The sequence below is a fragment of the Pelophylax lessonae genome, assembly GCF_965119305.1.
Source record: "Pelophylax lessonae genome assembly, chromosome: 2".
In the NCBI taxonomy this organism is placed as follows: Eukaryota; Metazoa; Chordata; class Amphibia; order Anura; family Ranidae; genus Pelophylax; species Pelophylax lessonae.
Window position 1 is genome coordinate 697,131,572 of NC_138769.1, and position 26,522 is coordinate 697,158,093.

At 45.6% G+C, this 26,522-nt stretch overlaps 1 protein-coding gene across 1 annotated transcript in view; it reads right to left on the reverse strand.

Annotated features, from left to right (window-relative positions):
* Nucleotides 1-26,522, reverse strand: part of CCDC83 (coiled-coil domain containing 83) — a 65,611-nt gene that overhangs the window by 16,762 nt on the left and 22,327 nt on the right. The window contains exons 4-7 of the mRNA XM_082247130.1: nucleotides 21,312-21,479; nucleotides 18,444-18,535; nucleotides 15,801-15,869; nucleotides 1,382-1,503 (exon numbers count right to left, since the gene is read on the reverse strand). Of these exons, the coding sequence (XP_082103256.1) occupies nucleotides 1,382-1,503; nucleotides 15,801-15,869; nucleotides 18,444-18,535; nucleotides 21,312-21,479 (451 nt within the window). The remainder of the gene's footprint in view (nucleotides 1-1,381; nucleotides 1,504-15,800; nucleotides 15,870-18,443; nucleotides 18,536-21,311; nucleotides 21,480-26,522) is intronic.

Here is a 26,522-nt window from a genome sequence, read left to right on the forward strand (position 1 = left end):
TTCCGGCTTCAAAATCGATTTTGGGCCATCCGGTTGCTGAGGGTCACCTGAAAAAGAAATGGATGATCCCTAATTTTTTTTTTTGTTCACTTACCTTGTTTTTGAAGAAAATATACTCACCTTCCTTCCACTTCCTCCCTCTGCGGCCGCGGCCTGCGCCGTCACTTCCTCCTTGCATTGATTCCTGGGAGCTGAACGTCATCGCTCCCAGGAGTCAATGCGCCTGCACCGGCCCCGCTCGTCACTTCCGGTGCAGGTGCGTCATTCCCTGCTAAAAAGCTTGTGGGCATGCTCAGAAGCTGTGGAGGGATGCCGTGCCTGCACCGGAAGTGACAAGCGGGGCCGGTGCAGGGCATTCTGGGACTCCAACGTCACCGAAGAGGAGGCAGAAGAGGACGCTCTGGCTTCAGCTGCCCACACCTGAGATGGCAGCGCTGGAGAAAAAAATTTAAAGGTAAGTGCGACCCAGGACAGTACAGAGGCTATCCATTATGGAATGTACTAGCCCTGACTGTCCCGGGGGTATTTTTATCTAAAATTCACCCCTGAGGCAGGAACTCCGCTTTAAGGTGATAATTAAAGTCACTTGGTGCCTTATCTGCAATAAATTAGCCTCAGAACCTGTATAATGAATATGTTTTTGGGTTGAAAGGGATGAGGTGGCAACCCTACTCCTAAATAGGGACACAGCAGTAAAAACCCAAGGGGCTGTTGTTGATCCAGTTATGGTCCAATTTTAAGAAGGTGCTTAGGTCTGCTTGGAAACCCCTCCATGTAACTCCTGGCATCCAAAGAAGCCAGGTCTTGGATCCTTCGAGGATAACAAAAATAAAACAATCCCTGGTCTGATTAAGAGTCCATTCAGACAAGCGCGACTTGTCAGGCGACTTGGTCGCCTGACAAGTCGCGGTCGGTCGCTCGCCATTGAGTAGTACAGGACCCATTCTAATAGGAGCGATTCAAGTCGCTCTGACTTAGAAAAAGGGTCCTGTACTACTTTGGGGCAACCTGGAGGCGACTTGCATTGACTTCAATTATATGAAGTCCGTGCAAGTCGCGCCGAAGTTGCGGTGCACAGACTTCACAGGTCGCCCCACAAAGTCGTGTCGCGCCAGTCTGAATGGGCTGTAATGGAAACAAGTGTGTTTTGACTGCAGTCCACCTGCTGTTTTTACCAGTTTGCTCTGAGATGGGGACCCCTTCAGATCATTACACACAACGCAATCAAATTGCCAATTTTATTTTACCCCCAACATTGTCAGTTGTGTGATCCACAAGCTTCTCTGTGCTGGGAACCTGGCATTACTCCAAGGGGTTAATCCCTCCAGCATTCAAAGCTCGAAGAATATTTATTACCCCGCATGTGCACTTAGGAGCATACCTGGATATTTTTAGATCCTGAAGCCGGCAACTGAAAAGATGACTTATTAATTGCAAATTTTCTTGCTCCGTCTTATAAACAGTCTTCTCCAGATCTTGAATGTCTTTACTGTAAATTGCAACCTGGAGAGGATGAGAAATGCAAATAAAAAAAACCTTTAGGACGCAGAGCCCTAAATGGAAAACCTTTTAAGGAGAACAGGTTTTATTGATGACTGAAGATCCCCCTCATTCCTTAAAGCTGAACTCTGGGAAAACCGCTAATTACATAGATTAAATATAAATAAGAGGTCTGTTTTACCCAGCAAATAATTTTTAATACTGTGCAATCCAACATGTGACTTACACAGCTCCCGAACACAACCAGCGATCCAGACCGGACTTTTCTCTGATGTAGTTTTGCAACACAGGTCACCTCCCCGCCCCCCACTTGTGAATGAACAATAAAGGAGCTGCAACAAACCATCAAAGTAACTCTTCTGCTCTATCCTCCTGTTAGCATATTACGTGTCAGCACACTGCAAATAAAGGACCCCTGAGTGGCCCCAAGTATATAGTGTAGCACTGCCCCCTAGAGGACTGCTGGTTTGTTCACCTTAGGATCCCTCTGGGTTACTGTTAGCAACTGCAGCATGCACAAAATAACTCTTTCTCTGTCGCTCATTGACAGATGTAGTCCTCGTTGATTACTAACAACTCGGGTTATACTGCCCTCTACAGGAGTAGGACTAGACAGGAAAGAAGACATTCTGGCCACACCTTAGGGGCAGTCCCAGAGGGTATATCCTCTCTCTCTCTGCTACAGCAAATCAGTTTTTTTCTGTCTAGTTAGGAGTAAGGACCTAGATGCCTTGCTAGGATCTTCGGTCCTGGCAGGATTTTTTTCTTAGAAAGATTTTTTAGACAGCTTTTTTCTCCAGTGTTCCTGTGAGATCTTCAAGCAAGAAAGCTGGAACTGGGCGACGGGCTGGATGTTGAGATCCAGTGGTCACCCCAGTTCAGCCTACGAGTGCGTGCAGGCCATAGCTCCGCGCTGGGTCGGCGCGACATAGTCCCACTGGACGGGGACTGACCCTGCGAGTTAAACGTCTCGCTTAAACGCCAATGACCATGAGTCACGGCGTCCGTATTGGTCGACAGCCCTCCCACCCCGGTGGAGAGGGGTACTGTCAGGAGTTGGCGCCCGCCTGGTTCCGGTATGGTGAGTAGTATGTTCCCCCTTTTCCCCCTGACGGTTTTGTGGTGAACGCGGGCCCCTCTCTGAAATGGTAAGGATGGGTCTCCCCTCTATCCTATAACATGTCACAGATCCCCCTATTTGAGTGTGATTTTTGTGAACAAGAAACCAGGAGGCTTGGTTTGGGAGCTGACAATCTAATGTCATTTCAAAATTGTAAAGATGACTGAAGTCAGTGGCAGTACTAGAATATTACTGTGATAGCATAAGGGAGGTGTTCACAGGGCGATGTCTATGCATGTATAACTGCAGTCCAGATCGCATTCCTCCAGCAAGGGCAGGCTGCCTTCCGACGGCCCACGGACCGCATGCGGCCCGCCAGGGTCCGGTACCGCCAGCCAGGCTGATCACCATTAGGGTGAAGGTATGTGGGGCCGAGATACTCCCGCAGGCCGCCAGACACGCCGTTATCCTGTACAGGCCGCCGCCATTGTCTGGCAGATCGCACGAGGCCGCCATATTGGCGTAGCCTCGTGTCTCCAGCATGGGGGCGGCCATGTTTGAGGTGACCAAAACACCTCGTGGAGCTAGGGGAGGCGCCGGAAGGCGTGCAAAGGGGCGGAGCCGCCTCCTTTTTGCCCGGGAAGCCAGCCAAAGACTTCCTGTCTGTTATAGACAGTGCTGAAACAAGTTGCATTTGAAACTGAGCATCAAGTGGTGAGCCTTGGGGTCTATCTCTCTCTCTCGCTCTGTAGGGGTCCCTAAGCAGGTAACACTGAGGGGCATTGTGGCGCGGGGGTCTGAAAAAGAAAAAAAAAAGTTTTATTTTTTTTTGGCAATTGATTTTTTTCCGGGTAGTGTCTGGAATTATCATGGACCCTGCCACACAGGTACCCCCACCTGTTTCCCTCGAGGTGGCCGCGGGACCCGCCAGTGCACAGAGTAAGGATGCATTTACAGCAGTTTTGGAGTCTTTGGTGGCTCGGGTGGAGACGGCCTGTCAGGAACGGGGGTCAAGAAAGCGACCCCCGCCTACCCCTATATCATCTGAGACTTCAGATTCAGATTCTGAGATGGTCATTGCAGCTGCAGGTCTCTCGGCAGGGGCTGTTGTCTCAGGTAAAGTTCCCTCAGACAGTGAGGAGGACGTTCTTGCTTCCGCCATAGCACAAGAAGAAGCATTGGTGGACGCACTAGTTGTGGCGGTTCGGGAAACCTTAAGACTTGAGGTTTTACCGACAGAGGCAACTGAAATGGAAATTCCCTTTGGTACCAGCAAACCTACCAAGACGGTGAAGGTTTTTCCTTTACCCAAATGTTTTGGTAATAAGATTAAAGAGGAATGGGATCATTCTAAGCGTACCTTTACTATTTCCAAGCGCATTGCTAGACGCTATCCGTTTGAGGAATCCCTCATTAAGAAATGGACGGAACCACCAGTGGTGGATCCACCTATTTCCAGACTGAATAAAGCCACGGTTATTCCGGTGGAGGACGCTTCGTCCTTTAAGGATTCAGTGGATCGGAAGATAGAAGCGGAGTCCCGCACTATCTTTTCCCTGATAGGGTCAGCCTTTAGACCAGTAATTGTCATTGGTCTAGTTTCTCAGACATTAACGGAATGGGCGAGATTGGTGCCCCAGGACCTGAAGGGGAAAGGTATCCCCCAGGCAACATCTGATTTGATGGAACAGATTATACAAGGACTACAGTTTGTCTGTGACACAGCCTTGAATGCCACCCCCCTATTAGGGCATGCATCTATGTCAGCGGTAATCCTCAGACGTGTGCTGTGGTTAAAATGCTGGTCAGCGGACCTAGGTTCCAAAAAGACCTTGGCGAATCTCCCCTTTCAGGGGAATCGCCTATTTGGGGCCACCCTAGATGAGATCATTAAGGATGTCACTGGGGGCAAAAGCACTTTGTTGCCACAGGCTGCTAAAGCTAAAGGACCTAGTAACAAGCGTGGACCTTTCTTTGCCGCTCATAAAGGGTTCGTTCGCTCTGCTGGAGCGGGCGGGAAAGGCAAAACCCCTCTAGGAGGGTTCAAGAAGCGCTGGTCGGACAAACAAAAAACCGACTCAGCCAAACCTGAAGCTAAGGCTTACACAGCCTGAAGGTGCGCCCCCACCCGGCTTGAGGGTGGGGGGACGTCTTCACCGGTATTCAGAGCACTAGATCGAGCATCAATCACTGCTACCGGTGCGTTTCTTCCCTTCCAACATTTAAGTACTACAGGAAGCGGTAGTTACCGTTCCCTGAACAGATCATTTTCTTTACCTTTTCCAAAGATTAGTCTCAGTTCCCCACAGGAATCGGATCCGGTTGAGCAGACAGACCAAGGAGCCTCTAGCCGGGTGACTTCGGTCTCTAATGTTCAACCAGGAGAAATCATCACTCCTGATAGGAATCAGGTGTCTGATAAATGTGTGGGAACAGAGAACGATCAGACTTTGTCGGATTGCCTGGGCCAGATTGCTCTAGGGCAGCCTGGTTCGGATCCAGTCAGACAATTTTTTCAAGGCTGCGTCACAGACAAACTTTAGTCGATCACCAAGGAGTTCACCATCTGTGTCTTCTTCAGAGCATCCCGGAGGCGCGGAGATTGGTAACGCGCGCCCACGATCCTCCAGCGGACGCAGCAGACGCGCTGAACGGCCTGTTAAGGCAGTGTCAGCTATTAGAGGTATTCCCTCCTCTCAGATTGCTGCTGAGAGTTCTCCGCAGGATGGAGATGGAGGGAACTCCAGTTATCCTGGAAATTCTAGGCTAGCCTCGTCAAGCCGGTCAGGCCGACTTATACATGCTAGTCGCGAACGCTCCTTGGAGACTTCCTCTCAGGGAGGGTCTGCGGTCTCAAGGACCGATCTTCCATTGTGCTTTACAGTCGCTGGTTTTAATGGCCTGGCCATTGAGACCCAAGTACTGAAGGACAGAGGTTTGTCAGCTTCAGTTATTCCTACTCTAATTAAGGCAAGGAAAGCGACTTCCAGCAAGGTCTATTATCGCACATGGAAGACTTATATCGCGTGGTGTGAATCTTTGGGATTTCCTCCACGTATCTATTCGGTGACCCGGATCTTGGCTTTTCTGCAAAAGGGGGTTGAGCAGAAACTATCCTTGAGCACCATCAAGGGTCAGGTTTCAGCATTAGCAATCTTCTTTCAGAAGCCCTTGGCTACTCATTCCTTGGTGCGGAATTTCATTCAGGGGGTGCGGCACCTGGCTCCACCAGTCCGCGCGCCCTTACCGCCCTGGGATCTTAATTTGGTTTTGTCGGTTCTGCAGAAACCTCCCTTTGAAAACATCAGGGAGATTCCCTTGCTTACTTTATCCCAGAAGGTGGCCTTCTTGGTGGCTATCACTTCTGCACGCAGGTTGTCAGAACTGGCTGCATTATCATGCCAGTCCCCATATTTAGTGGTTCATAGGGATAAGGTAGTTCTTCATCCAAAGCCATCCTTTCTTCCAAAGGTGGTTTCAGACTTTCATCTGAACGAAGATATTGTGCTACCTTCCTTGTGTCCTCAGCCCAATCATCATCGGGAACATGCGTTGCATTCCTTGGATGTGGTTCGGGCAATCAGGGTATACCTGAAGGCTACGGAATCGTTCCGTAAAACTGATTCACTTTTTGTGATAACGGATGGCCCCAGAAAGGGGTTGCCTGCATCTGCCGCGACTATCTTCAAATGGATTAGACAGACGGTGGTACAGGCTTATTCTATTAAGGGTCGGAATCCTCCGTTCCCTGTTAAGGCGCACTCCACTCGAGCGCTCAGTACTTCCTGGGCCTACCGCCATCAGGCGTCAGTGGTCCAGGTGTGTAAGGCGGCCACCTGGTCGTCGGTACATACCTTTACAAAATTTTATAAAATTGATGTGATGGCATCGGCGGATGCCTCATTTGGCCGCAAGGTTTTGCAGGCCGCAATTTGAGGAGACCGGTGGTCTACCTCGAGGGTTTTTTTCCGTTGGAATTTCTGTTGAGTCTCATCTTTGATTGATGAGCCTTTAGAACTTCTAGTTGGCACCGGTTGGGCCTTCTAGATTGGATTTTGATTTCCATTTTCCCACCCCTCATTTGTGGTACTGCTTTGGGACGTCCCGAGTTGTTAGTAATCAACGAGGACTACGTCTGCCAATGAGCGACAGAGAAAAATGGATTTTTGTAAAATCTTACCGTAAAATCCTTTTCTCTTAAGCTCATTGACAGACGTAGTACCCGCCCCTCTGTTTTTGGGTTGGGTTAAATTTTCTAAACACTGCTTTGTGACATAACTGATTTGCTGTAGCAGAGAGAGAGAGGATATACCCTCTGGGACTGCCCCTAAGGTGTGGCCAGAATGTTTTCTTTCCTGTCTAGTCCTACTCCTGTAGAGGGCAGTATAACCCGAGTTGTTAGTAATGAACGAGGACTACGTCTGTCAATGAGCTTAAGAGAAAAGGATTTTACGGTAAGATTTTACAAAAATCCATTTTTACTCTCTGGCTCAGTCAATGTACAGTGTAGGGGATGTAGTTGTTTTTGTGGTTTTATTTAAATTAGGGATAGGAGAAGGGAAGAGTGGGATACTCCAGAATTGAACTATTCACAAAAGATGAGGACTCCTGTCTGTAGATGCAGCCAGGCTGCTGGTTCATCCTGCCACTAGATGAACTTTAGGCTTAAGTCTCTGAATAGATGACTTGTTTGGATAACTATCTTCAGGGTACACACCTAGCACCCCTTTTCACTCCAACAGCTGACACCCATCCTCTGACTCTACTATTCCGGGGTGGCCCCCTCTCAGGTCAGGCCCCTAGACATGATCTCTTGTACTAACAATACTGTTTTTCTAGGGTCTCCAGTGTCTCAACCCCTCCAGTCAGTACTCCTGGACCTCTAGGTTCAACTCCTTCCTTCTGGTTCACCAGGCTGACAACCTGTGACCACACACCAACTGCTAGAGAGGAGGAGGCAGCCGAAACCCTCCTTCTGGGACTCTGCTCACCAGCCAAAGACCCCGAGCACATTTGCTCCTGGGTTTTATACCACACTCCAGAATGCACCAAGACAACCAGTCTGTGCCAATCACTGAGGCTGTATCAAAATCTGTGTACCCATTGGCCTGGTTTCCTCCACTGTCCAATATGCCTCCCTATTGGGCCAGTGTGAAACACTCCCTAGACCAGATGAATCACACACTGAGCACCATGAGCAGATCTAACTCACAGATCCTGCTCTCTGTTAAGCAGAAAGCTATATAGAATTTGCCTTCTGCTCCTCTGATAGGCAGACAGAGCCAAAAACTATACTCTCTCTCTAGCACCTACCTAGGAGGATGCTACACTCAACCCCTGGCAAACCGAGTCATGTCCTCACTGGCTCTGGGGCAGCCGCCTCCTACAAAAATTATTTCTCAAAATTTCCAATGGAGTATCCCAGTAACCTGGAAAGGGGGGAAAAGGGAAATAACAAATGTACCCAGTCAATAGACATAATAAATAACGTGGAAAAAATATATACATCTCTGCTGTACAAATATTCACAAGGTTATCTACACACAATAGGTGCATTTAAATCAATGCACCCCCCCAAACAAAAATTTGTCTGTACAGGTAAGAATAGCATCCTGTTTGACTAACTAAATACAATATTGACATTGCACAAATGATGAAGGGCCTAGCCAGACCCGGAAATCCAGAGCAAGCCTGCAAAGGAAATGTGAATTAAGCATGTATTAAGCATGATTATTTGAACCAGTGAGATTGTCCTCTCCTTGGAGGCGACCTTCTCACTACGTACTTTTCAACTATACATTCATGTAGAAGTCACTTCCAACACACTTGGCTCGGCGTTCGACTGTTACTCCTGGGTCAGCTAAGAATGGAACCCTACCAAGCTATCTATCTATCTAGACTTTACACACCATTCTTGGTGACTTAATGATAGGCACAGTCCCTCTTCCAGCACTAGGCCACTGACTCTCCACCTATCACAGTCAAACTCACAAGTTCAGAGTGAAGACATGCGTAGTCCACCCGACTGATGCTGACAGTGTCCTCTCCTCCTGTAGCACCGAGGCAACATGTCTTCTATTTTGCTGGAGCCTGAGCAAGCTTGTCCAACCTTTGAGTATTACAGGTCTCTCCAAGGGGTCCCACTCATCCTGACATCCCCTTCTCCGAAGATACTCTAAGCCACTACCTGTTCTCCTGAGGTAGTAACTTACATAAAGTTCCTTCCTACTGGTCCGACAGAATCTTCACAAAGTGTCCTTTAGGTAAAGTATCTTTGTGAAAGGATCCTCTTCCTCTGTACTTCCTCCCATGGCCTGATGGCCCAAGTCTCTTTGTAGAGTGTCCCCTTTAAATTTGAGGTAGTGAATGATCCTGGCCCAATGGCCCAAAGGATCTCCAAAAATTGTTCAGTACGAATAACATCCTGTAGCAGCTGAAGAATAGATCTGCACAACTACTGAAGTCTTTTGAACAAAGAGTCTCTTTCAAAGTTAGAGGGTCAGCCCTCTCTTGGTGATACTACCCAGTGGTAGCAGTTTAGTTGATTTCTCGATCCCTTTTGCAAGGATAAGAGGAAAAGGATTATTGGGAACAGGGCTTTGGCCCTAATAGCAACAGCTTGAACCTTGAATTTTAACTTTAACTGTAACTTCGGGCTCTCTAGCCCTTCTTCTTCTTCAAGAAATTCTTAGGCTAGCCAGCCTTAACACTGAAACCCTGTAAAGGTGAAATCCTGCATCTTCAGCAGTAATAGTCTGGATGAGGGATTCGGACGGTTTTCTCCTCAGGGTCCTTGACATGGACAGACCAAAACTGGCCAGATTAGTTTTGGGGGCAGACCTCCACGCAGTCTATGTAAACAGCTCGTCCCAAGTTCCAATTTATTTTTACAGAACAAAAAAGGTGTCCCATATATCAGGCCTCTCCTTGTTCCGATACAGTCTAGGAATGTACAGGAACCTCCCAAATGGCATTTTTGCACCATTCTTCCCTCTTGGCCTCAATCTCCAGCATTATCTCCCAAGGAGCATAGGGGTAATCGTACCCATCCTCTAGGGCCACCTTCCTCTGAATGACGCGTTGGCATCTTGAGAACCTGGGGAGGGTCTGCCTGTTTCCTCTCCCAGGTGCGGAATATAGGGCTTCTTCTCTCCTGATGAGATTAGCAGAAATTCATGGCGCATGTCATGCGTACCACTGAATCCCTCGTCTCCTCATCAGGCAAGCTAGGACTGGCTGAACTACTCCTCTCATCCATTCCCCAGTCCCACTGTTTCCTCCTCCGACTTCCAAACATCTATCCCTTACTCCAAGGATCCATACTGATGTTGAAAGCTGGGGGACCCTACAATGGAGACCCTACAGAGGGCCCCAGCCTCCTCTTCACTCGTCACACTGGAGGCCCTCTTTCCGGGGGCCCGTTGATTCCCCTCTGTCTTGGTTGGAATTCATTCTGCCTGTGCAGAGCCCTTCTTCCAGCCGCGACTCGGCCTGAAACACCTGGGTGCACTTCACCTCCGAGGTGTGTCTACCTGATCCAGCATACGGCAGTGTAAGTCTGCATTCCTGGCCCCGGCTCCAGCAGCGCTCACAGCTCCGCCCTTCCTCTGCCTACAGGGATCCTCATGGGCATCAGCACTTCCCGATTGACTCCCGTCTCCCACATCACACACAGCTTTCTGGGCTGACAGTCACTCTTCACAGCCTGTCACCACAGTGTCCGCATGGACTCCAGGCCTGCAGCTGCATGGACACATTCAAGCACCGAACACATACCAGTCCCAAGTGCTCCTTGTCCTTTCCGCTGCACATCGCCAGTCCTCCCCTGGGCACCAACCGCACTCAGGTGTCCCACGGACTGATTCCGGTGACTCTTCCAACCATTCAGGTACTCCGCCAACACGTGGGATAATCTCTGTGCTCCGGCTAACTCCGGCACTCGCCATCTTCCTCCTCCACACATGTGTCTCTCTCTCAGCTACACCCAAAGGTGGAAGTGATGTCTTGGCTCCCTTCCCCTTTCGGATTGGCAGCTGGTGGGCGGCGACTCCACCCACAACTCCAAATTAGCTGTCTCTCTGGCAGTGGCTCCTCCTGTTAGGCAGATCTCTTCAGCGCGTGCTTTACCGCGCAGTACAGTAACCTCTTCACTGCTGCTCCAACACTGTTCAGCCAGTATGAAGATCACTGTACAGCAGATTGTGTTCCCCAATCCACATGCATCCGCCATTACTGTCTGTACCTGGGCCTCAGTTGCACTTCCATCTTGCCAAGCCAACTGATCTCCCTTGCTGCTTTGGAAAATTGTTCCGCTGTCATGAATTGCACGGCGAACATTTTTCTTTACAGCACATGTACAGACATAACTTCCTATACTGTTTTGGGAAACAGTCCTGCTGTCATGAATTGCACGGTCAACATTTTTATTTGCAGTATATGCACAAATATCACTCTCCACACTTTTCAGGAAAACTGTACCGCTGTCAGGAATTGCACGGTCAACATTTTTCTTAATAGTGCATGTACACACACGACCCCCGACACACCGATCCCTTTTTGCACAATATGGTGCATCTCCTTTTCATCAATTCTCCTGCACCTTTCTTGTAAGAACAGATTTTTTCCTTGACAAAAGTCCATCCGTTGCCATTGGCAACCATCATTGTGAACTTGACCTTCCATCCCACTCTCCCTGGTCCCTATAGAGCCAAAATCACTCTTCACTGACACTTCAGCACATTTCTTGAAAAAGCATGACGTTATTTTGCAAGATTTTCTTTTGCGGTAACCCAGAGGTGAATCCCAGACGAGCCCCCAAATGTAGCACTCTGTTTACTCTCTGGCTCAGTTAATGAACAGCCTAGGGGATGTAATTGTTTTTGTAGTTTTATTTAAGTTCGGGATAGGAGAAGGGAAGAGTGGGATACTCCAGAATTCAACTATTCACAAAAGAGGAGGACTCCTGTCTGTAGATGCAGCCAGGCTGCTGGTTCATCCTGCCACTAGATGAACTTTAGAAATAAGTCTCTGAATAGATGACTTGATTGGATAATTATCGTCAGGGTACTCGCTTAGCACCCCCTTTCACTCCACCAGCTGACACCTGTCCTCTGACTATACTACTCCGGGATGGCCCCCTCTCAGGTCATGCCCCTAGACACGATCCCTTGTACTCACGATACTGTTTTTCTAGGGTCTCCGGTATCTCAACCCCTCCATTCAGTTCTCCTGGACCTCTGAGTTCAGATCCTTCCTTCTGGTCCACCGGGCATTACTCCTGCTGCTCCTCTGATAGGCAGACAGAGCCAAAAACTATACTCTCTCTCTAGCACCTACCAAGGAGGGTGCTACACTATCATATACATATATATTAGTTAACTGCTTGGCTTGGTGTCTTCCTGTTCATATAAACAAATAATATAATTCATTAAAATATCAGACACTGAGCTCCTGTGTTTAAAGAGGGGTTGAAGGCTCATGTGTTACAAGTCATAGACTGGGCACCAATGAACTATATCAGCATTTTTCAACAGTGGCGGTGTTTGGGCTCCCCCATGGTGCCGTGAATATAGGATGCTGTTTGCCCTGAATCAGCATCATGTGTCATGGTGCAGGCGGGCTGACCACCAGCACCATAACAAACCAATATGTCTCTAATGGCACTGATCTACAGTGGGTACGGAAAGTATTCAGACCCCCTTAAATTTTTCACTCTTTGTTCTATTGCAGCCATTTGCTAAAATCATTTAAGTTCATTCTTCTTCCTCATGAATGTACACATAGCACCCCATACTGACAGAAAAACACATAATTGTTGACATTGTTGCAGATTTATTAAAAAAGAAAAACTGAAATATCACATGGTCCTAAGTATTCAGACCCTTTGCTCAGTATTTAGTAGAAGCCCCCTTTTGATTTAATACAGCCAGGAGTCTTTTTGGGAAAGATGCAACAAGTCTTTCACACCTGGATTTGGGGATCCTCTGCCATTCCTCCTTGCAGATCCTCTCCAGTTCTGTCAGGTTGGATGGTAAACGTTGGTGGACAGCCATTTTTAGGTCTCTCCAGAGATGCTCAATTGGGTTTAAGTCAGGGCTCTGGCTGGGCCATTCAAGAACAGTCACGGAGTTGTGGTGAAGCCACTCCTTCGTTATTTTAGCTGTGTGCTTAGGGTCATTGTCTTGTTGGAAGGTAAACCTTCGGCCCAGTCTGAGGTCCAGAGCACTCTGGAGAAGGTTTTTGTCCAGGATATCCCTGCACTTGGCCGCATTCATCTTGTCCCTGCAGCTGAAAAACACCCCCACAGCATGATGCTGCCACCAACATGCTTCACTGTTGGGACTGTATTGGACAGGTGATGAGCAGTGCCTGGTTTTCTCCAAACATCCCGCTTAGAATTAAGGCCAAAAAGTTCTATTTTGGTCTCATCGGACCAGAGAATCTTATTTCTCACCATCTTGGAGTCCTTCAGGTGTTTTTTAGCAAACTCCATGCGGGCTTTCATGTGTCTTACACTGAGGAGAGGCTTCCGTCGGGCCACTCTGCAATAAAGCCCCGACTGGTGGAGGGCTGCAGTGATGGTTGACTTTCTACAACTTTCTCCCATCTCCTGACTGCATCTCTGGAGCTCAGCCACAGTGATCTTTGGGTTCTTCTTTACCTCTCTCACCAAGGCTCTTCTCCCCCGATAGCTCAGTTTGGTCGGACGGCCAGCTCTAGGAAGGGTTCTGGTCGTCCCAAATGTCTTCCATTTGAGGATTATGGAGGCCACTGTGCTCTTAGGAACCTTAAGTGCAGCAGAAATCTTTTTGTAACCTTGGCCAGATCTGTGCCTTGCCACAATTCTGTCTCTGAGCTCTTCAGGCAGTTCCTTTGACCTCATGATTCTCATTTGCTCTGACATGCATTGTGATCTGGAAGGTCTTATATAGACAGGTGTGTGGCTTTCCTAATCAAGTCCAATCAGTATAATCAAACACAGCTGGACTCAAATGAAGGTGTAGAACCATCTCAAGGATGATCAGAAGAAATGGAAAGCACCTGAGTTAAATATATGAGTGTCACAGCAAAGGGTCTGAATACATAGGACCATGTGATATTTCAGTTTTTCTTTTTTAATAAATCTGCAACAATGTCAACAATTCTGTGTTTTTCCGTCAATATGGGGAGCTGTGTGTACATTCATGAGGAAGAAGAATGAACTTAAATGATTTTAGCAAATGGCTGCAATATAACAAAGAGTGAAAAAGTCCCCTTTTTTTTTTTTACTTTTCGAACCCTATTGGTATCCCTCTGGGTGCCTCGTTTGGTTCACAACACATACGCCATTTGACTATCCTTGTCTTATCTCTCCTCCACATCCGTGGGTAAGACGTATTGTGGGGATCCCGGGCTCTCTTCCTCCTTGGTGCACTGCCGGGTGACGATTTGTGGTGATGGGCTGTGCATTGTATACACAGGAGCCGCATGTGCATGTTTAACCATTAAGTTGTATCTTGTTTGTTTGTTTATTACCTGTTTTGTTTCTACATAGGTCTATTAAGACTCTCTTCTTATATAGCATGTTACAGACCCCTGAAGAAGCAGCCCCAAATAGGCTGCGAAACATGTTGGGTTAATTCTCCGAGGTCCTGCACATCGGATGAGCTATATATTTATCATCGCCTATTGTCTATACCTTTGTTACTGTATTGTATGTACTCGTTGATATGTTTTTATACATTTACAAATGTCTTCCCCTACCTGGTTTTTAATGATGTATAAATAAAATACTTGATTTTATCACCTCTTCTATGATTTTTTCTACGGTACCATTAAAATCCCACCAGCCCTCATCATTTTTTCTTGGATCTTTGTTCTGCTCCCCTTTTTTTTTTTCTTCTTTTTTCTCATCTTTCTATTCTTGCCTCTTTGTTCTTCTCTTTCTTTCTTTTTCCTCTTTTTCTTTATTCCTTCCTTGTTCTCCTCCTGTCCCCCTTCTCTCCCCCTCCATTTTCCTTCCTCTCCATTTCCTTTTCTCTCCCTTTTTTACCCAGCCTTTGTTCTTCCCCTTCTCTACATCTCTCTCCTTTCTATGCTCATTCATGGCCTTCCATGTATTTTCTGGATGAAGGCTCGGACACCTCGAGCCCCCATCCATCTTTTTTGGTAGTCTTTTTCTACCACAGATTGATTAAAGAGTGAAAAATTTAAGGGGGTCTGAATACTTTCCGTACCCACTGTAGGTAAGGCGGCATGCAGGTAGAGGAGAGGACAAAAGTCCATCACTGCCCAGACTTGCAATGCCTCCAGCTACTGTAGGCAAGGATTATAACAGCCTTTGTTGCCGATTCCTACCTTTTGTTATTCTGAAGAAATCACTGTTTGTTTATCTGTGCCCCTGTGTTGAGTGGGTCTTATGGGAGTGGTTTCATAATTATCAATCTGCTTTGCAGCTGCAGAGCACTAATGAGGAAAGCTGGTGGGTCTGCATCCCTTTAGGCGTGTTCCTATTGGGAGTATCCCACCAAAAATTACATTTTTGTTGCAGGGGATGCCTGAAATCTGATTTGTATCTTAGGCAGACTTCTGGGAAAATCAGTTAGCCAATCACACCAGCAGGAAATTATGTTTCTGGGGTGTGGTCAGTATACATTCTGTGTACACAACACCTCCAGGTGGCCATATTGCATTGCATTTTCAGAAAATGACTGATTGAAAAGGAAAGGTCATTTTAATTACTTTTAATTACAATATGATTTGTGTTGCATTTGTATATGCTATATTTTTTCTTTATTTGCTATTATTTTTCTCCACCAAAGTGGAGTAACCCTATAAGGTAAGGTTCTGATGGGAAAGGTAATGGGGTGTCTATGATGAGAGGACTCTAATGTGATGGGGGACTCTCATGTACTGGACAGGCTTTGATGTATAGGGGGAACTCTGAGGGAAAGTAGAGGGCTTCTGATCTGATGTGGGGGCCTCTGGTGGGAAGGGAGACTTCATATGTGATTGGGGAACTCTGATATTACTGGGGGGAACACTGATGTGAAAAGAGCTTCTTATTTGAAGTTAATTTCATCATGGCATTGTCTCAGGCTCTGGTTTCCCATTGACATTTTCATTTTTTACATTTTAGACTGGGGTGACTTAAGATTTTGCATATTGGTAAAGGATGCCACAATTAAAAAAAGGTGAGAAAAACCAATCTATTTAGACCATTCTGGAAACATATAATTTCATACAGCAAGGCCCTAGTTACCTCTCTCTTCATCCACTCATTCTCTTTGATTTCTTTCTGGCTTTCCAGGTCAATATGCTTCACTGCGTCCTAGGAAAGTATTAAAAAATAAATGTTCACTTTTATCTTCTGTTCTCTGCCCAACATACTTTTATGGCTAAAATGTATTAATTGAAGAGACAAGAACTCACTGCTCAAGGTGGTGTAATTGCCTGATGACTCACACCGGTGCATGCCCCGGCTCGCCTCCGTGGAAACTTGATAAAGGAAAAGGAATTGGCAGCACTCCAGGTTGAGTCAAAACCAGATTTATTGACTGGACATCCAAATATGACAATCGTGACAAGGTAGACGCGTTTCACACACTGACTGTGTGCTTAATCATTACCTAATGATTAAGCACACAGTCAGTGTGTGAAATGCGTCTACCTTGTCACGATTGTCATATTTGGATGTCCAGTCAATAAATCTGGATTTTGACTCAACCTGGAGTGCTGCCAATTCCTTTTCCTTTATAAAATGTATTAATGCAGGCAAAGTTGCTAAGAGTATACGTGATCTCCCCTGTGGTCAGCCATTGCCGGCTGACAGAGGGGAGCAAGATGATGTGATTGGACCAGTGGGACCCTGAAAATAGGTAAGTATACAGATTTTTCCTACAAAGGTTAGTCAGAATAGGAGTTAGGAGAGGGGAGGGAGCATTTTTAAGAGGAGTTTTTAACTGACATTCTACTTCAGGAGATTTTACCACAATCCATACACAAACTCCAGCAACCTTAGCCCAAGCCCTGATGAAGAGGTGATTCTTTGACCCCAGAAAGCAGTTACTGCATTTCTACTGGTTGTTATTGTACTGTCGAGAATAAAGATAAACTTCATTGTCAAAAGTATTGGGATGTCTGCCTTACACGCACAGGAACTTTAATGGCATCCCAGTCTTAATCCTTTCTTTCTGCACTGGTGCTCATGTTGGAACAGGAGGGGGCCATCCCCAAACTGTTTCCACAAAGTTAGGAGCATGAAATTGTCCAAAATGTCTTGGTATACCGACGCCTTAAGAGTTCCCTTCACTGGAACTAAGGGGCTAAGCCCAACCCTGAAAGACAACCCCACACCATAATCCCCCCTCCATCAAATTATTTGGACCAGTGCACAAAGCAAGGTCCATACAGAGCGAGTTTGGGGTGGAGGAACTTAACTGGCCTGCATAGAGTCCTGACTTTAACCCAATAGAACACCTTTGGGATGAATTAGAGCAGACTGCGAGCCTTCTCACCCAACATAAGTGCCTGACCTCCCAAATGCGCTTCTGGAAAAATGGTCAAACATTCCCATAGACACACTCCTAAGCTTTGTGTACAGCCTTCCCAAAAGAGCTGAACCTGTTATAGCTGAAAAGGGTGGGCCAACTCAATATTAAACCCTAAGGATTAAGACTGGGATGCCATTAAAGTTCATTAGCGTGTAAATGCAGGCGTTTTGACAATATAGTGTATATGGACTTTTGAGCTGATCGGTTGGCTCTCTATTTCTTCTGAAGTTGGGAGGATCCCATGCAGTAGGATCATCCCCATATTGTGTTTTCCAAGTGGTCGAGGTCAAGCTGGTAAGAGTTATCGTCAATTTGTATATGAAATTGATGAGACAGCCAATTTTTAGTCCAGCGCCTTCATTTTTTTCTTTTTTCACCTGTTTCAAACTCTATACTCCCATATGCATGTCCTGACTTTCCAGAAATGGCCAAGATTGACTCTAACCCCCACCCGCTTTCCTATTATTAGTTGATGTCATGCTTCACATTAAAGGACCAATAAGGAGCCACAAGAGGCTGGAAGTGACAGGGCCAGACTTTATTTGAAAAAAGATTTGCATATAACTGTCTCTATCTGTAGATCTCTTAAACGCTGAAAAATGGGGCGGACTCAGCCAGGAGTCCGTCTACTCAGCTGGGAATCTGTCCACTGATTCCCGCTGAGCAGGCAGATGGCTTGTCCATGTCCACTCTGCTTATGCAGAGCTGTCACAGACACAGCATGCTGTCCTCTATGGGCAGTCTGATCCACCAGATGGATGGGGAATGGATCCCCCATCTGTCTGTTTTTGCTGAATAGGATTGGATCAGATGTCGGTGGGTGTCAACAGACACATGTCTGTTGACATCCGCCGCTCCATAGAGGGCAATTGATGTTCCGATCAGGTCCGCCTAAAAGACTGACAGGTGGACCCGATCTGTCTGCGTGTGTGAAAGGGGCCTTCAGTATAAATGTTTACACACATACAGACAAAACTTAGTGCAAAAGTCCATACAGAGATTTGATTAGTCTGGTGACCGATTCACATTCAAGTGATTTATCACTTTAGAAATAAAAAAGCTGCAAGCAGATATAAATTGCATGAACATACCTGCAGTAGCTATAATATAGTTTTGCTATGGCCCAATGTCAGGCCATTCTATACAGACAAAGTTTTGACATTTCCAGGTAGTGTTGGAGCCTGCCTTTGCCCTCCTATTTTGTTTAAATCTACCACTATGATGGGCTGCCACATTGGCCACCAGGAATGCGTGTGAAGCCAGGGGGTGTAGGCAAGTTCTCTCACTTTGGTGCCCTCTTAGGGGCTTTGATTATGCCTGAAGTAACAACTATAATGAAATGCCATGTATACCAATGTGGCCATCTCTCTTGTCAAACCCATCTTCCTCTCGGTCTCCTGGTCTATCTTTTCTTTCGTCACCTGCAGGTTTTTTCTGAAATGCTCTGGATGAATAAGAGAAGAAAACAGAAACATTTAACAAGGGGTTTTAAATGCATAGAAAGAAATAAAAAATATATATAGCTTGATTCCCTCCATGTCATTTTTGGTTGTACACTGGCCTAGGTGTTACCCACTCCTGCGCCCTGCGCGATTGCATTTCTGAGTCCTGCGCCCTGTGTAATATGCACTCCTGAGCCCTGCGCCCTATGTGATATGCACTCCTGCGCCCTATGTGATATGCACTCCTGCGTCTTGTGTGGTATGCACTCCTGAACCCTGCGCCCTATGTGATATGCACTCCTGTGCCCTGTGTGATATTCCCTCTTGAGCCCTGCACCTTATGTGATATGCACTCCTGCGCCCTGTGTGATATACCCTCCTTCACCCAGTACTATTGAGCTCTGTGCCCATGTGATATGTACTACTGAGCCCTGCACATTATGCGATATTCACTCCTGTGCTCTGTGCCTTATATCTGTGGTCCTCAACCCTGGCCTACAGGGCCCACTAACAGGCCAGATTTGCAAGATAACTGAAATACATCCCAGGTGATATCATTTGCTGCTCAGTGATTGCAGTACTCTAGTCTGCATCTCCCCAAGGTAATATTTAAAATCTGGCCTGTTAGTGAGCCCTGAGGACCGGAGTTGAGGACCACTGCCCTATATGATATGCATTCATGAGCACTATGCCCTATAAAATTCGCGCTCCTGGGGCCTGCACTCTGCATTACTCCTGGACCTTGCACCCTGTGCAATATGCAGTTTTGAGCCTCGGCAACACCTACCATTTGAAGCGGCGCACACCACTTTGCTGTTCTCTCTCACACACATTTTCTAAGAAAAAGCCCTGCCAACCAGAATACATGTCTGATGAATGTAATGATCTGATTAGTAATTATTGGCTGCCATGCATCAGTGCTCTTTGAGTTGCTTGAGCGAGGATAGTGTTAGAATAAAAACTTTAAAAAACATGGCTCCTACAAAGAAGATGTTTAAAGTACACCGATCAGCCATAACTTTATTACCACCCACATAATATTGAGTAGGTCCCCTTTTTGTCACCAAACAGCTCTGACCCATTGAGGCATAGAAGCTACTGGACATCTGAAGGTATGTTGTGGTTTCTGGCACCAAGCTGACAGTAGCAGATCCTTTAAGTCCTGTAAATTTCGAGGTGAGGCCACCATGGATCACACTTGTTTTTCCAGCACATCCCAAAGATGCTCAATTGGATTGAGATCTGCAGAATCTGGAAGCCAAGTCAACAACTCAAACTCGTTGTTGTGTTCCTCAAACCATTACTGAAACATTTTTGCAGTGTGACGGGGCGCATTATCCTGCTGAAAGAAGCCACTGCCATCAGAGAATATTGTTTCCATGAAGGGATGTACTTGGTCACCAACAATGTTTAGGTAGGTGGTACGTGTTGAAGTAGCATCTACATTAATAGCAGGACCCAGGGTCTCCCAGCAGAACATTGCTCAAAGAATCACACTGCCTCTGCCAGCTTGCCTTCTTCCCATACTACATCCTGCGCCATTTCTTTGCCAAGTAAGTGCATGATTCATTAGACAAGGACACCTTCTTCCATGGTGACTTGATCCAGTTCTGATACTTACGTGCCCTTTGTAGGCGTATTTCAGTGTGGACACGGGTCAGAATGGCAACTTGACTGGTCTGCGGCTATGTAGCCCCATGCACCACAAACTGGGATGCACATTTTTATTTCTTTTGCTTTCAACTCATCAGCATCAGGTACAAATTGTTTACTTGCTGCCTTATACAGTATATCCTACCAACTTTCAGATACCATTGTAATGAGATAATCAATGTAATTCACTTAACCTTAATTAGTCCTAAATTTATGACTAATTTGTATAGCCAAAACTTTTTTTTTTCATTTTGGATACCATCAGGAAGGATGAGAGCCACTACCAGGTTATTTTTTTTTTTTTGTTGTCTGCATGTGATTGGGGAAACTTCTCTTCACTTCCTGTCCCAGACACAACACAAAGTTAGTAGAAATCTCCCAAAGTGAGGAAAATTACCTTCTTGGACAGTTGTCCCTTAACCAAGTGTCCCCAATATAAGATTTCCACCTACCTCTTGTTCTGGGAATTTTATGCTTCGGTGAAAATGGTCACCAGTACAAATCGAGGGGTGAATCTCCTCAGTGGGGACATAGAAAACAGTCCAAAACTAAAAAAAAGATATTTGCCTAGAGATACGTTTTCATACTCACCTCTACTGCATTGAGGAGAAGACACCCATGGAAGAATTTTCTGAATCCGACACTTCTAGGAGTGTCAGATTTATGTCCCCCCCCCACTGCGCTGAGGTTTCTTCCACCATCCTCTACAACATTGGTTCTCAACCATGTTGAGACCAGGGCCTGGTAAACTGTAGGGGCTAAGGACTCTCAGGGGGGCATGAGGGAAGTGTGGGAGGTTAAGGGGCAAAGTAGGCCACTATGAGGGGGTGGCAGTATGGGAGCTGATAGGTGCTGTGGGAGGTTAGGGAATCTGCAGCTGGCTAGAGGCCCAGGAGGATGGCGGCTGCAACTTGTTGGTTGAGAACCACCACTCTACCAGATACAGTTGTGACGCAGGGGCTGGCGGAAGGAACCTCAGAGCACTTGGGGCCAGGAGCCTGACACTTCTGGAAGTGTCAGATTCAGAAGATTCTTCTCCTTATTACCGCTGGAGCAATCAGTGGTGCGGGTAACAGGAGAGGCGATTTTTAAACATTTTTGTACTTGAACTCATCTGGGACTGACCATTTATCTCTGTGAAGTTCTGTGACATATGCTTGATTTCCTCTTGCAGGAGATGAATCTGCTTGGCATGCTCTGGGCTCCCCACATTCTTATATTCTTGCCAATAATCCCTCTCTGTCTTTGCCACTGTAATCTGTTTGTCCAGATGCAATATTTCTTGGCTGATCTCTGAAAAGCAAAAATTGAAGAATAAAAAGAAACGTTTACAGAGATGTGCTTTTCTTTCCACGTGGAGATGCGTGCCTGAGCTCCCTGTGTGACCCCGGCACAGACATTTCCACTTCAAGGTCATCACTGGAAATATACAATCAAGGTGGTCATGGACGCTGCATTTTTGTGGCAATGTTTGCAGTTTTTCTCTTTAACCACTTTACCACCGGAGGATTTTGCTGTCTTACGTCTGGGCCACTTTTTGCGATTCGGCACTGTGCGACTTTAACTGACAATTACGTGGTCATGCAACGCCGTACCCAAACAAACTTTACGTCCTTTTTTTCCCACAAACAGAGCTTTCTTTTGGTGGTATTTGATCATCTCTGCGATTTTTATTTTTTGCAATATTAATAAAAAAATGCGACAATTTTGAAAAAATAATATTTTTCTACTTTGACAGTTAAAAAAATATCCAATATATTCAATTTTTGTCATATATTTAGGCCAAAATGTATTTAGCTACATGTCTTTGACAAAAAAATTCTCAATGAGCATATTTTTAACCGCTTTAAGACCGGAAGATTTTACCCCATTCCTGACCAGGCCATATTTTGCGATTCGGCACTTTGCTAATTTAACGGACAATTGCGCGGTCGTGCGACGCTGTACCCAAATTAAATTGACGTCCTTTTTTCCCCACAAATAGAGCTTTCTTTTGGTGGTATTTGATCACCTGTGCGATTTTTACTTTTTGCGCTATAAACAAAAAAAGAGCGACAATTTTGAAAAAATAACAATATTTTTCACATTTTTTTATATGAAATTCCCCCCCCCCCCCCCCCAAAAAATGTAAAAATCAAAATTTTTTAACATTTTTGGCCAATTAGTTTTCTGCTACATATTTTTGGTAAAAAAATCGCAATAAGCGTATTTTGATTGGTTTGCGCAAAATTTATTGCGTTTACTAAGGGAAAGATTTCTGTCATTTTTGGTGTTTTTTTTTAACGAGTAATGGCGGCGATCTGCGATTTTTTTTTGCGGGACTGCGACATTGCGGCGGACAGATCGGACCCTTGACTGACATTTTTTACACTTTTGGGGGTGCCAGTGACATTACTACAGTAATCAGTGCTATATATATGCACTGTTACTGTAAAAATGACACTGGCAGGGAAGGGGTTAATTTTTATTGGAGAGGGAGGGGTTAATGTATGCCTGGTGCTTGCTAACGTGTGTGGGGGGAGGGGACTGAGTGACACAAGGACAGATCGCATGTTCAGCTATGCTGAACCCTGCAATCTGACCCTGCCTGTCACTTAGGAGATCCGCCCGCTTTGTTTACACAAGCGGCGGATTTCCACACCAAGAGAGGGGAATGTCTGGTGACGTAGGTCTACGTCGCCAGACGGTAACGAGCCACTGTGCCGCAGTAGCAGCACAGTGAGCAGTGGGCAAGTGGTTAATTTCAGGTAAAATACAGGTGAATCTCATAAAATTAGAATATCATCAAAAAGTAATTCAATTTAAAAAGCGAAACTCATATATTTTATATGGATGTGTTCCACACAGAGTGATATATTTCAAGTGTTTCTTTCTTTTAGGCTCCATTCACATATAGGCATCTCGGATCGCGGACAGAATTGCCGCGATTCTGCCCGCGTTCCCGAACCATTGCAAGTCGCGGAACGCCCATGCGATTCCTGTGACTTGCAATGGCACCCCAAATGCGGCACGATTTTGCCGCGATTGTCGTCCGACGAATCCCGGTATAATCGCGCAAACAGATGCCTGTCGCCCAAAAATAGTACAAGGACTTCTTTTGGGTGTCAGGCATCCCGTGATTCTGTTTGCATGATTTTACCGCAATTTGTTGGGCGACAATCACGGCTAAATCGCGCCGCGTTTGGGTGCCATTGCAAGTCACAGGAATCGCACAGGCGTCCCTCGACTTGCAATGGTTCAGGATAGCGGGCTGAATTGCGGCAATTCTGCCCACGATCTGAGACGCCTATATGTGAATGGAGCCTTAATTTCGATTACAGGCTTACAGCTAGTGAAAACCCAAAATTCAGTATCTCAGAAAATTAGAATATTAGATAGGACCAATTAAAAAAAAGGATTTTTAATACAGAAATGTTGGCTTACTGAAAAGTATATCCATGTACAGTATAGTATGCACTCCAATAATTGGTCGGGGCTCCTTTCGCATGAATTACTGCATCAATACAGCGTGTTATTAGGGGCGATTAGCCTGTGGCACTGCCAAGGTGTTATGGAAGCCCAGGTTGCTTTGATAGCGGCCTTCAGTTTGTGTACATTGTTGGGTCTGGTGTCTCTCTTTTTCCTCTTGACAATACCCTACAGATTCTCTATGGGGTTTAGGTCAGGCGAGTTTGCCAGCCAATCAAGCACAGCGATACCATGATCATTAAACCAGGTATTGGTACTTTTGGCAGTGTGGGTAGGTGCCAAGTCCTGCTGGAAAATGAAATCAGCATCTCCATAAAGCTGGTCAGCAGAGGGAAGCATGAAGTGCTGTAGAATTTCCTGGTAGAGGGCTGCACTGACTTTGGACTTGATAAAACACAGTGGGCCTACACCAGCAGATGACATGGCTCCCCAAATCATCACCGACTGTGGAAACCTTGACCTCATGTAACTTATGTTCTGTGCCTCTCCCCCCTTCTTCCAGACTATGGGACCTTGATTTCCAAATGAAATGCAACATTTTCCACAGTCCGTGATCATTTACGGAGTCATGTTGTCTGCTAGTGTTGCTCTACTGTGTTTTATAAGACAGTAATACACTGTCTTACCCTTCTATGCACATGTTCAGTTGCTCTCTATTTTTAGGCACTGCTGAGCTTAGAGAGGCCAATCTGCTGACAGTCTTAACCACTTGCCGACCGCTCACTGAGCTGGTACTGCATCAAAGTGGCTCATTATCGTCCAGCGACGTAGACCTACGACGCTGGATCCCACCCCCTCTCGGCGGCGCGCGCCGGAGGCTCGCTCCCGCTGTATTCAGACACAGCGGGAGTCGGGCCATGGGAGGAGAGCCGGGGATTGAGTGAGGAAATCCGCCCACTTGTGTAAACAAAGCGGGCGGATCTCCTATGTGACAGACAGGATTCAGCATAGCTGAACCTGCGATCTGTGTCTGTGTCACACAATCCCCTCCCCCCACACACGTCAGTAAGCATGAGGCATACATTTAACCCCTTGATCACCAATAAAGTTAACCCCTTCCCTGCCAGTGTCATTATTACAGTAACAGTGCATATTTATAGCACTGATTACTGTAGTAATGTCACTGGTACCCCAAAAGTGTCAAAAATGTCAGTCAGGGGTCCGATCTGTCTGCCGCAATGTCGCAGTCCCGCAAAAAAAATTGCAGATCGCCGCCATTACTAGTAAAAAAAAAAAAAAAAAAAATGATAAATCTTTCCCGTAGTTAGTAAACGCGATAACTTGCGCAAACCAATCAAAATACGCTTATTGTGATTTTCTTTACCAAAAATATGTAGCAGAAAACAAATTGGCCTAAAATGTTAAAAAAATTAGATTTTTTAATTTTTTTTGGGAATGTTATATATCAGAATGTAAAAAATATTTTTTTTTTCTTCAAAATTGTCGCTCTTTTTTTCAAAAATTAAAAACTGCACAGGTGATCAAATACCACCAAAAGAAAGCTCTATTTGTGGGGAAAAAAGGACATAAATTTATTTTGGGTACATCGTCGCACAACCGCACATTTGCCCGTTAAAGTAACGCAGTGCCGAATCGCAAAATATAGCCTGGTTAGGAATGGGGTAAAATCTTCCGGTCTTAAAGTGGTTAAAAATACGCTCATTGAGAATTTTTTTGTCAAAGACATGTAGCTAAATACATTTTGGCCTAAATATATGACAACAATTTAATATATTGGATATTTGTTAACAGTCAAAGTAGAAAATGTCAATTTTTCTGCAAAATTTTTGCTCTTTTTTTATTAATATCGCAAAAAATGAAAAGCGCAGATATGATCAAATACTACCAAAAGGAATCTCTGTTTGTGGGAAAAAAAGGATGTAAATTTTGTTTGGGTACGGTGTTGCATGACCGCGCAATTTTCAGTTAAATTCGCGCAGTGCCAAGTTGCAAAAAGTGGCCTGGTAGTAAAGCAGGAAAATCCTGCGGTGGTAAAGTGGTTAAAGCCTAATTAAACCCTCCTATCCTTTACAGCCAAGGAAGCTGCTTCTGTTTAATCTGCAACTAACAGTTTGGTTGAGGACACAAGCAAATGTAAAAGTTAGCAATCAAGGCATTCCAGGAATGTAACTTTTTTTTTTTAAACCGCCGAGTTTAGTTTAGCCTTATGATTTACTACTGTTCAGGGGCTCTTTTAGCAAAATGGCAGCCTTCAGCAAGAAGAAACAGGAGCAATGCTGGAGGCAATTTACAGCACACACTAATTTTGGAAGCATAATTAATAATGTGGAATGTATGTTCCTTTCTAAAGAATATTATTTTTTATCACATTGTCATGGGTAAATTTTCGCTTTACAGTGGATCATTCAGTAACTTTAATGGGTATGCACATCTTTTCATGAAAAATAAAAAGGTGAACTTGCTCCAGGTATCCTGGCTACCTTTCCGCACCCTGCTGCATATAGTTGCTGCGGTGCCCCGCGCTGCTGGTGTAGTGGTCCATACACCAAAATTACACAGCCTCGGAGTGATTATCCATCAACATGCTCACAATGGCGACTGCTCATTGATCAGCAGAGCTATGTGACCATGCTGACCAATGACAAGTGCATCTGAGGCTTCTCTTTCTGGTAAGGGCTTTTCAGACAGGCAGTAATGCTTACTGTTCTCTGAAAAGCAATCAGCAGTTGATCACTTTTCAGAGGGTGGCATACCAATGGCAGTCAGGAGGTGCTACTACTGCCTTTTTTTTTTTTTTTTTTTACTTTTTCTAAATTGTAGAATTACAATTTTACATTGTGGGATTACTGATCCCAAAGGAAGCGTTAAAACTGCCACTACATATTCATTGTCCTGTCAGACCGTAAT